The sequence below is a fragment of the Peromyscus maniculatus genome, chromosome 1, assembly GCF_049852395.1.
Source record: "Peromyscus maniculatus bairdii isolate BWxNUB_F1_BW_parent chromosome 1, HU_Pman_BW_mat_3.1, whole genome shotgun sequence".
NCBI classification, from domain to species: domain Eukaryota; kingdom Metazoa; phylum Chordata; class Mammalia; order Rodentia; family Cricetidae; genus Peromyscus; species Peromyscus maniculatus.
In genome coordinates this window covers 7,447,448-7,463,013 of record NC_134852.1, presented here as the reverse complement: position 1 = coordinate 7,463,013, position 15,566 = coordinate 7,447,448, and the positions used below count along the sequence as shown (strand labels likewise).

Sequence of the window (15,566 nt, the reverse complement as noted above, 5' to 3'; positions counted from 1 at the left end):
CAGCCTAGCCCAGCCAAATCAGTCCATCAGAAGAGGCTGGTAAATAAAGAAGGAAGCCATCAAGAGACTGTGTGAATGTCCTTATTTTCCTAACTCCCTCAGATAGAAAAGTTTTAGCTTATGTCAAGGCCATGGGTTTTCCTTTGAGCCCTGGGCTGCCTAGAGGCAGGTCCACTAAACAGCAATAATAAATCTTGGATATTCCTCCTCCTCATCATCATCATTATCATCCTCCTCTTCACCTCTTCTTCTTCCTCCTCCTATTCCTACTCATTCTCTTCCTCCCTGTCCTCCTTCTTCTAATCCTCCTGCTCAACCTCCTCTTTTTTATAAGTAGGTTTCTCTATATGTAGCTCTGCCTTGCCTGAACTCAAAATACACCAGACTGACCTCTAAATATTGTGAATCCTCCTGCCTCTGTTTCCTGAGTGCTAGGCTTAAAATATTCAACACTAGACCTGGGTGATTTGTAATACATCGTTATTGTTTTCACTGGAAAAAAAAATCTGCTCTAGGAAGATTGTCTACATCAGCACCATGTATGAGAGAAATCATAGGAAATACATATTTGTTTTGTGTCACATGACTGATGGAGGTCACCTAGTATTATCTACTTTGGGTCCTGAGTACATAGCTTCTAGTGAACCAAAGGCAATGGTATGTTGTCCCTTTATATTAAAACTATAATTTTATTACCTATATCTATAAATTCTATTTCTCTATGTGCATCACTTATATACCTCAAGGAAAACACAGACAGCACAGTATATCCTAAACTTTTCACTACATCCACTCCAAAGGGAGTACTCCCACAATCTATCAACTTTCATGCTTTCCCTGGCCTGAGAATAAGTAGGAAGATATTCCCTCTGTCTGAACCCAGAGGCTGTTGAATGCTTAACAGATGCTCTATCTGAGCTTTAGCCAGAGCTGAGATGTTTCTTTTGAACTAAGAGACCTACACTCAGTACTGTGAACTCAATCACACCATTTACACCACAGACATCAGTCTCAGCAGGAACATGTGCTACCCTCTACTGGTGGGAAGAGCTACAGTGATGAACTTGTCTCTTTGATGACTGGTGGCCTCCAAGGGCACTGTTCCAGGCTTCTGTGGTGGATCAGATATTGAGTCACAGCGGTTGCAGTATGGTCCCTGGTTTTAAGAACAGCAACTCCCTAGGAAATGGGGTCTGTGTTGGTCTACCATCCTTGTCCCTTGGTACTACATTTGTGGTCCACCCTTTGTGATCCACAATCATTAAGCACATATCTGGGTGGACTCTGCCTACATAGTCCTCCAATTCTGTTGTCCATCAGTGCCCAAATAGCTGAGGATTATTACTGTTACTATCCATAATAGAAAACAGGAGTCTTTCTGTCCTAATATAGCCTCAGTCTTGGACAAGATCTATGTGCCTGGTCTTGAATGAGAAGGGGATCTCTAAGTGTTTGTGTGATTCCCCTGGCAACCACTCTGGTCTTTATGGGTTTGGGTAGTTTGAGCATCCAGTGAGTTCAAATCTCCAATGCTATTTGTGCAAGATCACACCCTGAGACAACAAATCTTAAATGGTGGCTATCAAGGAAACTGAGGCTGAAGACCTCAGTATTGTATAGGATCCTGGGCCCTAGAATGTTTCCTTAGTCAACTCAGGGTCTATAGTGATTTTTTTATTTGCCTTTATCACCATGATAGCTCATCACATGGACTTACATGTTTTGCAAATGTTAAGGCTCTTGCTGTTTGTGAGAGATGATGTGGGGGAGGATCTTGTTTCCAGATCTGTCACCATGCCAACCAATCAAATCAACACCACAGGCCTAGACTCTTTTTCCCCCAAATATCAGTGTGTATGTCTGTGGTGGTTTGAGTAAGAGAGTCCACATAGGCACATACATATATTTGAATGCTAAGTAAGAAACAAATGGAACTCTGACTTGATTACAAAAATTAGAAGATCTGGCGATTTTGAAGGAAGAGTATCACTGGGTGTGGGCTTTGATATCTCAAAAGCCCAAGAAAGACCCAGTTACACATTCTATCAGCCTTCTGATCATGATACAGCTAACATCTACTGCTCCAGTACCATGTGTTCCCCACCATGATGCTAATGGAATAAACCTCTGAAACTGTAAGTAAACCCCCAATTAAATGCTTACTTTCATAAGAGTTAGTTTGGTAGTGGTGTCTTCTCACAACAATAGAACAGTGACTAAGACAGTAGCTAAGAGAAAGATGGAAAACGTGTGTAGGCAAGTACATGTGGAACCTCTACTTGACTTCTTGAAGTAGACCAGTTATCCTCAAGCTCAAGCACTCGTTGCAAAGTTTCAAGGTTCCTTCTGCTCTTTCCATTGCATCCTTTAGCCCCATGGTACTGTAGGTGTTCAGTACATGCATCTGAGTCCCTTTAGAATAGAGTTTATCTCTGCTGTTTCACCTTGAAACCTGTTAACTCTATGACCGTTGGTTTGAAACTGTCAGCCAAAGCCTAGGTTCCTTCATGGGTTCAATACTAAAGACTATGAACTCACTTTGCCCAGAATCCATGAGAGAGAAGTGCATAGTTCAGTATGGAGGGGTAAGAAAAAGACATAATTGTGGGAAAACAATTTGGTGTGGGTGAGTAATCAAGGTGAGAGGGAGATAAAGAGTGCAAGGGTATGATAGTTTGAATGTATCCTCTATAGTCTCAGGAATTTGAATACTTGATCTCAAGGTGGTAAAATTGTTTGGAGAATTTGAGGAGATATTGTAATGTTGGAGGAACTATGTTACTGGATGACCAGAACACACAGGAATAAGGGTAGGAGGATGGGGTTAAAAAATAAAGAAAACAAAAAATAAAGAAGAAAACAAGCAGTCACTGAGACAAGGAGGTCCTAGATTAGCTGGTGACCTAATGCTATGCACATTTAAGAAATATAGAATCATATATACTATATGCAGGGGAGAATAAAAAGAAGAAATCACACCTAAAAGGAGTGGATGGCTAAGAAAAACTAAAATTCGAGGCTGAAATTGATAGAACAGAGAAGAAATACAAAGAATCAACAAAACACAGTTGGTTCTCTGAGACGATCAAATTGTCAGACTTGTATCATAATTAACTAAAAGGGGAAGGGAAAATATTCCAATTAACAAAATGAAAAATAAAAAGGAAGATAAAACAGCAAACACTGAGGAAATACCTGGAATCCTAAGGATATAATTTTAAAACCTGTATTCTATGAGATGGGAATTGTCCCTCAAAAAAAGAATGCACAAAAAATGTGGTGCATTTATACAATAAAGTATCACTCAGCAGGTAAAAAAAAAATTACATCATGAAATTTGTAGGCAAATGGGTGGAACTAGAAAAAAATCATCCTTTTACCTGTATGTCTGACTCAGAAAGATAAACATTATATGCATTTGCTGGTATGTTAATATTAGCTGTGATGTCAAGGATCACAAATCTAACTCTAAAGAAATACACACAGTAGTAAACTAGAAGGAAGAGATAGACCTCCTTTGGGAAGGTAAATAGAATAGATAGCCATTGTCACCTACTTTGATGATGAGACAGTTACACTAATAGATAGCCAACAAAATTTGTTCTCTTACCCTCTGAAAGAAGAATATCTTCTAGCTGAAAGTTCTGCCTCCTTCCAAAAGAAACAGGTGAACTACCTCTCAGAATGAAGACAAAGATTTTTAGGGATTTGGGCGAAAACTGACTCCCCAGGACTGGCCCAACACTAAGAACCTACAATTACATAACTAGGAAGTGCAGCCTCCCCTGTTAAGATTTAAAACTACACAATGGCCCTGAAAAAAAGGGAAATTGCATTCCATACTGCCTGTCTTGGAAAGATAGGAATGATGGTGCCAGGCCAATCACACTGAAACACACCTCTCTTGCATGTGAAGTAACCCAGAACTCTGAATCTCATGAGTCTGATTCCTCCAGAAAAACTGATGTACACTTTCTTGGACCTGAAGGATTCATTCTTGAACCTCCTATTGGAAAACCTGAGTCAACACACTTTCATTTTAAATGGGCATACCAAAAGAGAGGTTACAGCAGCCAAATTACCTGGACCAGGGATCCCCATGGATTTAAAATTTTTTCCATACGTCTTTGAACTTCTGCACATCAGTCAGAGGTTTCAGAGAAAAATTGGTTATAAAAGTGCCACTGAGGGACTACTGCAAATATTAGAGAGCTAAGGTAATAGAATCTCAGCTATAAAAGTTCAACTTTATTTCTTTATTTTCAGGGGTTACTTAACCTTAGCTTCCAGATGAAGGGAGGCAAAAGGCAACCTGGCTATGAAAAGTCATCTTCTTTTGTTGTTGTTGTTGCTGTTGTTGTTTTCTGAGAGAAGATTTCTCTGTGCAACAGTCCTGACTGTACTGGAACTAATTAGTGGACAAGGCTGGTCTCAAACTCACAGAGCTCTGCCTGCTTCTGCCTCCCAAGTGCTGGGATTAAAGGCATGCACCATCACCTACCGGCTGAAATGTCATCTTCTGAGTAATGCACAGCCATTGCAGTCACAAACTCTCAACATGTTGATGAGTACAGAGGATGAACAGCCAGAAATGGATGAAGGAGGGTCACAGAGGACCCATTATCCCTCACTGATAAACTGCTTCCTAGCTGTAGATTCAGATAGGAAAGAGTCATTTCCTCTATTGTATACACAGGGGTAACTGACCAGGCTCAAGAGAATAGTCTCAGTCCAGTGGTCCCATATAGGTCTCTGATTAAATGAGTCACAGCCCACAGTCATGAATATGGAAAAGTGATGGGACAGGAACATGCTATGGACTTCCTAACCCGTGGAAAAGTCCATGACAATCCAATTATGATTAAGAGAATTTTTGATTATTGTTAAGAGGACAACAATATCCTAGCCAAACTATAGAATGGCATGAAAAGGGGGGAAAGGGAAGGACTTTTAAGGGCAAAAAAAAAAAACACAAGAAGAACATTGGTATCTGCACAAGCTAGCCAGAAGCTCTTTTGCTCTTCCAAAACTAAGTAGTCAAAGCAACCTCAAAATGGTCCTTGACTGTCTATATAAGAAGGAAACAAAAGCCAAAAAGAATGTAGTAATATCATAAGAAGGATATATTTACTGTGCATTTCTGGGGGGGGGGACACTGAGTCACGCTTACTAGGAAATTATCTTGCATGAACTTGAGTCAGAGACAAACAACTAGAAGTCACCAAAATAAATGCCTAGAAAAATGGAGTATTTTCTATAGTCATTGCAAAGAAATGCAGTTTTAAGGAGAGGGATGTATATAAAAATGGTGTGGGGGGGGCTGGAGAGATGGCTCAGAGGTTAAGAGCACTGGCTGCTCTTCCAAATGTCCCGAGTTCAATTCCCAGCAACCACATGATGGCTCACAATCATCTCTAGTGCGAACTGATGCCCTCTTCTGGCATAAAATCATAGGGCACTCATAAAATAAATTTTAAAAAAAGAAATAAAATAAAATAAAATAAAAATGGTGTGGGGAGAGCACAAGCAAAATGCAATATGTACAAGTAGATGATTATGAGATATTGACAAAGAACTAAGTTATTTAAAAAAAAAAACCATACGACACAACTGCAAAGGATCTAAGTCATACAATCAAGGCCAGCATGTCATTCCCTCTCATGATGGCATTGACAACACTATGTAGCCAAAGGAGGCCTGCAATGAGTGTTTCCGCTGACTGCATCTTCTACTTAACAGGGACTACCTGTGTTCTTATTTTGTAATTTCTTCCTGTACCATTCCCGTCCTTATTCCTAATGTGGAATATGTTTCTGTTCTCTTTCTGTAGTCTCAATATGACAATGAGGTCATGGATGTAGAAGGTATTTTATGTATTTATTAATGCTTTGGACCAGGAAGCCATAACAACACAAGACTGTCTAGGAGGCCCTGATGAAAGGAGAAAGGGAAATTTAGTCCAGTGTCCTCATCCAAGATCAGACATGAAGCCAGTCTGATGCTGGGGCCATTGCCTCCTAGTAGATGAAGTTGCAGGTCTGTGGATAGGACTCTGCCTTCTGGGCTTGGTTCTTATCCTAGTGGATCTGTCTGATGTTCCCCATGCTTTCTTTCACAAAACAGACTTGTCTCTCTGCTAACCTTGCCCCTTTCCCTACTGCTAATAGTATATGAGCTAGTGTATCTCTTAATAGATTTGTGTAGCGTAAGGTATAACTTTTGCAATAACTCTCATCTAATTATTGATTTTCACTTCTTTATTTCTTACACTATGTCTTGCCGCTCAACCCCTCAGTTTTCAGGACCCTTACTCATGCCTGTTCAGATCAGTTCTGAACGACTCTGGTTCACACTACATTATATTAAGCTGACTTCATCATTCAATTTTGGCTTTATTGAGATATCATTGACAAAAGGTATATATTCAGGGTAAAAGTGTTTAAACTTTTTATATACATCTTCATATGCACATGTGTTTACAATGAAAAAAGAGGTCCTGAATTTGAAGGAGGGTAGAGAAGGATCTATGTAAATGTCTGGAGGGAAGAAGTGGAAGAGAAAAATGCTGTAACTAAAGTAGAATCTCAAAAATATAAATTAAAGAAAAACACAAAAAATGAAACTTTCTTCATTCCTTTTTTCTTCCTCATTTTAAGCATTGATCACTGACAAAGCATTTGCCTTACTTATAAAACAAAGGAACAACCAAATCACATCTCCAAATTTCTCAGAATTTCCTAGAGATTGGTGGTTATATTTTGTTCCCCAAAATATTGTGCACACTAGTAAACTTATCTGGGGTCAGAGAAGAGAACAGCCACAATATTAAACATAGAGGATAGGCAATGGTAGCACACACCTTTAATCCTAGCATTCCAGAGACAGAAATCCCTCTGGATCTCTGTGAGTTCAAGGCCGCATTGGAAATAGCCAGGCATGGTGACTTTATCCCAGAAAGTGAGCCTTTAATCCCAGAGAGTGATGGCAGAAAGCAGAAAGATATATAAGGCGTGAGGACCAGAAACTGGAAGCATTTGGCTGGTTAAGCTTTTAGGCTTTGAGCAGCAGTTCACCTGAGATTCATTCTGGATGACGCAGAGTGTGATCTCCCAGGATTGGTAGAGGCCAGAGTATGATCTCAGGTTGGACTTTTCTGCCTGGAAGGTGGGAGGTTCACATGTCCTTGTCTTGGGGTCACAATGCACAGCTGGGCATAGGTCACATCATGTGGCTCCTCTGTTGTAGCAGCCTGCAGTGGGAAAGTGTAGAAGAAAGTCCAGGTTGGGCACTGGGAGCATGGGGAACTAGAGAAGTCAGGACCCACCTGCTCATCTATGACTTGATTTCCTTTTGACGGTGTGTCATTGGAGGCCAATAATTCCTTTGGATTGAGAGAAGAATAGGTGATCTCTGTCCTTCTGAGTCTCGAGGGCTTCACCTGGGCATACAAATCTTTAGAGGGGTCTTCCTCATGTTGGCTCTGCAGCAGAGAGAGACAATGATACAAAGGGAATTGATGTGGTGTCTCGGAGGCTCTCAACACATACTTCCACAGGGAGCAAGAATGATACTTCAGACATTTTTATTAAAGTAAACTATTGCTGAAGGGGTCTTCTGAAACTTTCTAGGAATATAAGGGTGCATACCAGTTACTTCTCTGTGCTTCTGAAATATTATCCTTAAATATTTATGTCCTCTCCAGTGCTTCTATCTTCTGAAAAGAGAATGTCCCTACCCTGAGGACACTTGGATCTACCATGCTCCATACCTAGATGTGGAACTTAATCACAGGTGTGTATGAAACTCTACTCAGGCTTCTCCACAGAAGGCATCTTTCAAGTTCCTTTAAAATTCAAACTGATCATCTCTGCCTCGCATAACTCAACCCATATCCTCCAATATATTTCCCTCATACACTTTGCACTGCTCAGTCTCAGTATATTTCCATATAATTTCCCATCTGAGCTGGTCACAGTGGGTAGAGAGTTCTCTCCTTGGCTATATCTGCAGCCCTTACAGAAGCATGGTCAAGAGGGAGACACGGGAGCTGGGGAGAGGAGTCAAGGAGCAGAGTGGTTGCTATGCAAAAATGAGCACCTGAGTGTGATCCGTGTGGCTGCATAAAAACGGCCAAGCAGTATTTCACATGCCTGGGACCTAAGTGATGATGAGGGAGCAACTGGTGCCCAGTGCTCAGTGGCACCAATCCATCCAAATAAATAGCACCATGGACATTAAGAGAGTCTGACAGAGAAAATGAGTTAGAGAAAAATAGATGAAGACATCACATCAGATGTTGACCCCTGTCTTCTGCTTGTGCTTAAACTCATGTGCACACACATTGTCAGGCACATGGATCTCACTTACTTGTGTTTCATGTTCATTTACTTGTTAGCTTTATCACTAGAGTTTGACACAAGGCCTTTACATCTAAAGTAATCACTTTACCATTCAACTACAACTTATGACCCTCTTTTTCTCTTTAGAGCATCTAAAATCACTTTAGAAACCAGAGAGATGTTGAGGAGTCAGAAAATTGGGGCCATATTGTCAAAAGTAAACAAAGAAAGAATGAGGTCAAAACACACAGAATATAGAAGCAAAGAGCCAGCTGTGGGTGATACTAGGGGCTGAAGAGGGGAAGAACAGAGATTGCTGTGGCATTATATTGGGTCATAAGTTGTTAGCATTGTGGATAAGCAATAGTCTCACCAGGACATCCAGCTCCATGCTATCTGCAGGCTGTGTGACCTTCACAGTAGCATCTGTCATAACAAACATGCAAGTTTTCCCCTGACGAGATTCCCAGGACATCTCACATCCCCAGACCCCTGTGATATCCCCGACATTGAAGGAGAAGATGTAGGGGGTGAGGGTGCACAGAGAGGGTCCAGTGTCCCAGGCCCTCCTCCACCCCTGTGATGCTGAGATCTCAGACATCTCCCTCCTCCCTGGTCCTCTTCCTCTCACACAAGATTTCTTCCTGGATGGCAGGAGCTGGTGTGGATCTGTGGAAAGAAGAGGGTGTCAACTGACAGCGATGGAATCAGGCAGGTGAGGTCAATGTTTCTGGGCATGAGTTACCTCATCTGGAAGCTTTTGCCCTTGTTCGCTGAGTCTGCAGGATGTTGCAAGACAGTCTTTGTCTGGACTGCAAGGGAGGAAGGAGCCTCAGCCAGGAGGGTTGAGCACCCTACCTAGCACTTTCAGAAAAAGAAGGGACAAATTCATTGCATGTCGGTTAAAATCCTCCCAGTCGATGGAAAAGTCCATACAATAGAGGACATTGCACACATTTCCAGATCTCATTTTATGTTGAGATTCTACAGAAGTGTTTCTAAGCTAATGTATCCCAATCTGGGCTTTCCCTGGGGCTGATGCCCTGGGCCTCTGCTTAGATAGCCCACAGTGGGACCCACTCCACACTGAGACCCAGGCCTCCCACACCCTACTCACCCCCCTTCCTGTCATTCTTCTGATGCCTGAGTCTGAGGATAAGGAAGAGGATGAGGAGGAAGAGCAGGAGGAAGAAGGCCACAGAGACACCAATCACAGCCTTTTGGTATCCTTCCAGTTCTATGAGACAGGGGACATCATGAAGGAAGAACTGTAAATTAGAACATACGGTGTGTGATTGAAGAGGCTATCACAGAGCCTTCATGGGTCTGGACTAGGTCCTCTGCACATATGTTACGGTTCTTAGTTTGGTGTTTTGTGGGAGACTTCTGAGAGTGGTGGTGTGGGTGCGTCTGACACTTTTGCCTCCTCTTGAGACTCTATTCTTCTGACTATTCTCCCTCACCTGACTTGAGGCAAGGGTTTCTGCCGAATATTATGGTATCATGTTGTGCCATGTTCAGTTAATGCCCCTAAGTGGTCTTCTCTTCCTGGAGGAGATGGGACAGGAGTAATGATGTGGGGAAGAGTGGATGTGTTTGAGGGAACTCAAAAGAGTGAAGGGAAGGGAAGTGGCAATTGGAATGTATTGTATTAGAAAAGAATCAGTCAATCAATCAATCAATAGATAAAAATAAAGAACCTACTGTGTGAACACCCAATGTGGACTGTTTGTATTTACTACCTATGATTGTCATAGCCATGTACATGGGACCATCTCCGAACACTTTCAGTAGTTTTCCTGCCCCAAAAGACACCCAGAGAGAAGGTGCATTGCTGAGGATTCAACCCAGGTGTCTGTCCTCCCACCAAGTTTCCTACACTGGAGCTAAACCTCATGAAGTGGAAGGAATGATCCTGAATATTCTGCCCTAGCCCTGTACCAAACTCTGACACAGTGTCACCAACACAGCACCGAATGAGGCAGAACTATTTCAGAACAGGACCCTAGAGTCTTTCCCTGTAAGTAGATGAAACAGGTAAGACCATCATTTAAAAGAATTAATGTCTATGCCAGGGCTCTCCCGTTTACACTTGGAGAAACTGAGAACCACATAAGAGATGGGGCAATTGAAATTTGGTGTGTGGCATGTGACTCTCTAAATAGCAGGGCTCAATGCTGGGAAATGAGGGGCCAAGGCTTGCCACCAGTGATGTTAAATTCCGATGGTCTCTAGAGATGAGTGAAGTAGACTGGACAGGAGCTATAGTACCTGTCACCCACTCCAAACAAGAATGCACCCACCACATAACTAGCTTGATGCCCCTGAACACACCCTGCAGTAGATTTCTTGCTCAGACCTCTGTGGTCAGAAACAGCAGGGATGAAGATCTGTTGTTCTTGGCCTGACAAAATAGGATGGGGAAATATGGAGAATGGACACCTGCTGTCATTTTATGTGTTTCAGCCTGGGACAGATCAAAATGTCACTATTCCTCAGGATGCCTCTGTTGCAGACTAGCTTCCAAACCTCTGAGTTTCTGGGGACCCATATTGGGATCTCTGCTTCACACTCAGTAGCTTGGTCACCATTCAAGCTAATAAAGGAATGAAGACTCATGGGGACAGAGACTCTGCACACACTCAGGTGAAACGACTTCCCTAGACCAGAAAATCTAAAACCTCTATAGGAATGGATTTTTGGACCACAAGAGACTGTGGGAAATTTGTTGGGGAAATGATGTGAGGGAGGCTGCACTAAATATCTCATCTCTTCTCAGTCTTATATCGACACTACACCCCTCCAGCTTCCTCCCTGGAATATCCTGGACTGCCATGAACAGGGTGAGATGGTCATTAATTGAGAAATCTCAGTTTACTTCTTAATCTCTGCATGGGTCAATTCCTAGGTCAATTGTCATGGATTACCCTCTGAGAGTGATGTGGGACTTTAAACAGTTGTACAGTTAATATGAAACTCAGACTTGAGCCTTGAATAACAGAAGGACACATGCAGCAATCTGAAGATCCATCTCTCTGCTAACTACCAGGTTCTGTTCTCACAAGACCCCTCATTGGTTTCTCTACCTTCACTCCCACGGTCTGCTTCTGTATCAGTAGGTTAAAGGACCTGTCCTTTCCTTAACTCATCACACATTCGGGTCTTCTGGGGAAACCTGTTTCAGATTCAGTGTCATTCAACAGAGAGACTGGGGCTTCCTCTGAGACTAGATGCTACAGTATGTCATTATATTCTGACAACACTTGAGGGTTGCTAACCTCCATCTTTTAATGAGTGTGACAGGACCCATTTGGAACCTGGCGAGAGACAGCCTGCTTTATGCATATTGTAAGCACATGGAGCTGGAGAAAGGCTTATCCTTAATTAAAATCATTCAGCTGTATCTCTGATTTGAGATACATGAGAGCATCACAGAGCCTTCTAATATTACAACAGTGTTTGGCAGTGAAAACAGGGTGGTTTATTGTAGACACCTTGGAGAGATACATGTGGAACATTAAATGGGTTCACAGTCTGGGTTGTCCCTCAGACCTGACTAACACATGGGGATATATTCAGAGCACACTTTTATCTTAAGAGTCACATCTTGGGATCCACCTGACTCCAGACTATTCAGTCACCAGTTACCACCATCTCCACGGTGTCCCTGGATCCTGACAAGCCAGCAAAGTTGTGAGAGTAACAGGGATATCAGTCTACAGTGCTGTCACACAAGCGATGGTGAATTTCGCCTTATTGTTGTGATTCTTTTGGAACTGTCTGCACTGGGGTTCTAGTCTCCTCTCTTTGTGTAGCACATATGTTTGGGTTCCTCAGGTCCCCTCACCCCAGATGGTGACAGGACTCTCTGATGTGATCACAGAGCCTGGCTCAGCCCATATTGTGGGATTATGAAGGGCCCCAGCAAAGAAGAAGAAAGAAAGGAGGTGCATCTGTTAGGAGAATTGCACAGAGAAGGTCACCATTGCAGGGACACATAAGCTGATCTGCAATAGCAGAAGGACACATAAACACCACACTTTTTCATGGAGATTAAATTACATCCTTAATATCAACCCTGGTTTCTGGTCTTTGGCTCAAGCTGTTTCACACATTCAGAGATATTGCTATCAGTAGTTCTGGTTCTCAATCACCCGCCACACATCAGGATCTTTCCTGGGTTCCTGTGTCAGTTGCAATTACATTTAAAGGAAAATCATGCATTTCCTTACCTGAGACCAGGACCTCTAGGTGGTTACTGGGAACTGACCACAGCTGAGAGCTCCTCAGGTTATAGCCATAGCATGTGAACCTCCACCTCTGGTTGGGGGTCACAGGACCCACTGTGAACACAGCTCCAAATACCTCAGGGTGTATTTTCTCTGAGGGCAAATCCAGGGAGAACTTTTCATCTTTCTTCGTTAGAATAAACCTGTCATATGCCTTTTGTGAGACACACTGAAAGGTCACATTTCCTCCTGAGGTCACCACAGGGCTGGAAAGGGCTGACAGAGTGATTTTAGTGGGGTAAACTCCTAGGAAGAAATAGGAAGCATGGTAAGTGGAATCACGTGGTAAACAATTTACTCTCTTTTGGAATATGAGGACACACTACAGGGAACATATTCCTTTACTCAATGATGGTCCTATTGTTGGAGAAGTGACCTCTCACCTGTCACCACCAGCTCCAGAGGGTCACTGCGCTCTGTCCAGCCTATAGATTTGTAAGAGTAACAGCGATATTTCCCTGCATGTTGCATTTCCATGGATGCTATGGAGAACATGGCCTTGTTACCAGGACCTTTGAGAGTTTGACTGTCCCAGGGTGCTGGGCTTCCTTCTTTATACAGGAAATATATTTGGTTTTCCTTGGACCCTTCACACAGGATGGTCACAACATTGCCAGAGGCAATCACAGAACTTGGTTCAGCCCACAAGGTGGGTTTCTGAAGGGTCCCTGCAGGGAAATAGGTGAGAAGCAGAGGGGGACTTTGAACAGTATTACAGTAAACATCAAGCATGCTGTTGATCTTGAAATTTACCCTTGATTAGCAAAGGACCAATAATGTCATGGGAATAGTCATTAGTCTCCTGACCTCACCAAGCCCCAGTCTCACTATGCCCCCCCCCCATTTTCTGAACAGTGACTCCCGCAGTCTCCATGCTGTGTCAATTATCTCAGGAGCCCTGATTCCACAGACATATCACAACCCTGGTCTTCACTGGGAACATGAGTCAGGTGCAACCTGATTCCACAGAGAGTCTGAGGCTTCCTCACCCGAGACCAGGAGCTCCAGGATCTGGCTCCCTTCTGACCACACCTGAGGATTCTTTGTGTAATAGCCATAGCATCTGAACCTCCACCTCTGGTTAGAGGTCACTGGACCCACTGGAAACTCAGCCAGGAACATCCCAGTGGGTGTGTGTTTTGAGCTCTGACGGGTGGGAAACTTCTGACCATTCTTTGTTAAAATGAACCAGTCATATCTCTGGCTTGAGGTACAAGAGAGGGTCACAAACCCTCCTAAGTTTACCACAGGATTTTGCGTGGCTGACAGGGTGGGTTTGTTGTAGACTCCTAGAAGAAACACACATGGAAAATTAAAGAGGCTCACAAAGGCTGAATTGCCCCCACCCCAAGGCTGTCCTTTGATGAGAGGTAGTTTTATGCAATCTTTTCTTGAGAGTGACGTCTGGGGTTAAGATTTCTGGTATCTTCTCACCTGTCACCACCAGCTCTAAGGGGTCACTGCGCTGTGACCATCCCGCAGAGGTGTGAGTGTAACAGTGATACCGGCCTGCCTGCACTTGTGTCAAAGATGGAATGGTGAGTTTTGCCTCAGTGCTGTTGTCTGTTTGAGTCTGTTGGTCCCAGGGCTCTTGGCTTCCCTCTTTATATATCACATAGATTAGGGTTTCTCGGGTCGCCTGACACCTGATGGTAACAGGACTCCCTGAGGGGATCACAGAGCCAGGCTGAGCCCAGATGCGGGGTTTGTGACGGATCCCTGCCAAAAAGTAGAAAAGAACGAGGTGCATCTGTTAGGAGAATATCACAAAGAAGGTCACATTTGCCCATGACATCTAAACTGATTTGCAGTTATAGAAAGACACATAAAGACCTCACTATTCCCTGGATTTTGAGTCCCACTGTTAATTAGACCCCAATTTCTCCACCTGAAGTCAAGCTGTCCCACAGATCTGTGAATCTGAGTTCAGTAGCTGTGCCTAGAGATCACCCACAACACACCAGGTCCTTTCCTGGGATATTGTGTCAGTTACAATGTCATTCAAAGGAAAGTCCTGTAGTTCCTTACCTGAGACCAGGAGCTCTAGGTGGTTACTGGGCACTGACCACAGCTGGGAGGTGCTCGAGTAATACCCATAGCATGTGAACCTCCACCTCTGGTTGGGGGTCACAGGACCCACAGTGAACACAGCTCCAAATAGCTTAGGGTGTATATTCTGTGAGGGCAAAGCCAGGGAGAACTTCTCATCTTCCTTCATTAGAATAAACATATTATATGCCTGTTCTGAGACACACTGAAGGGTCACGAGCCCTCCTGAGGTCACTACAGGGCTAGAAATGACAGACAAGGTGACTTTGTTTGAGTAGCATCCTAGGAGAGAAGAGAAAGCCTGTCATGTGGGCTTACATGAAAAGCATTTTTCTCCTTTCTCATATATGAGAAAGGAACTCACAGTGAACATATTCCTTTCCTTAAGGCAGAATCTTGGGTTGATAAAAGTCCTCTCACCTGTCACCACCAGCTCCAGGAAGTAACTCATTTCTGAAATGCCACTGGTGCTAGTAGAGATGCACCAATAGTGGCCTGCATTGTACCATTCAACCGATGAGATGGAGAATGTGGCTTTGTTTTCAGTTTCAATAAGGGTTGTTGGTATTGGGTAATCTGGACTTCCTTCTTTGTAGAGAACATATTCCTTGGCCTCTAAGGGCCCTTCACAGAAGAATGTCACCTGGTTGCTAATGGCTACCACATTTCTTGGCACTGCCCAGAGTGTAGGTTTAGAGAAGGCCCCTGAAAGAAAATTGACAGCTGCTTTCCCAGAACTCTCCCTCAGATGTCAGCTTCTCATACTTAGGAAATTTAGACATTCCCCAGCATCAGGCCACACCTGCTGTTTACCATATGCTCTGTTCATGAGTGACGTGTGATCCCCACCAAGGATGTCCAAACTGGGGCAGCTTAGAAGACACTCACC

General features: G+C 43.3%; 1 protein-coding gene across 1 annotated transcript; it reads right to left on the bottom strand.

The window, feature by feature from the left end:
• Window positions 1–6,372: 6,372 nt before the first annotated feature.
• Window positions 6,373–15,058, bottom strand: LOC102911700 (leukocyte immunoglobulin-like receptor subfamily B member 3). The gene is made up of 11 exons (XM_015991359.3): window positions 14,657–15,058; window positions 14,063–14,347; window positions 13,618–13,917; window positions 13,012–13,296; window positions 12,572–12,874; window positions 9,457–9,576; window positions 9,085–9,151; window positions 8,971–9,008; window positions 8,713–8,765; window positions 7,325–7,480; window positions 6,373–7,249 (listed from the first exon to the last, which is right to left on the bottom strand). The coding sequence occupies exons 1-11, from the start codon at window positions 14,856–14,858 to the stop codon at window positions 7,139–7,141; spliced, it is 1,920 nt and encodes a 639-aa protein (XP_015846845.2). The 5' UTR covers window positions 14,859–15,058; the 3' UTR covers window positions 6,373–7,138.
• Between the last annotated feature and the right edge of the window lie 508 nt (window positions 15,059–15,566).

Bases quoted from the DNA above. Each gene is read 5' to 3' on its own strand.
- LOC102911700 (XM_015991359.3), bottom strand. From the start codon at position 14,858: ATGTTTATTCTAATGAAGGAAGATGAGAAGTTCTCCCTGGCTTTGCCC. The intron at 13,918-14,062 runs GTGAGAAGATAC...TGTTTCTTCTAG, and splicing joins CTTAGAGCTGGTGGTGACAG to GAGTCTACAACAAACCCACC. The intron at 7,481-8,712 runs GTGAGACTATTG...TCTCTGCTGCAG, and splicing joins GCATGGAGCTGGATGTCCTG to AGCCAACATGAGGAAGACCC.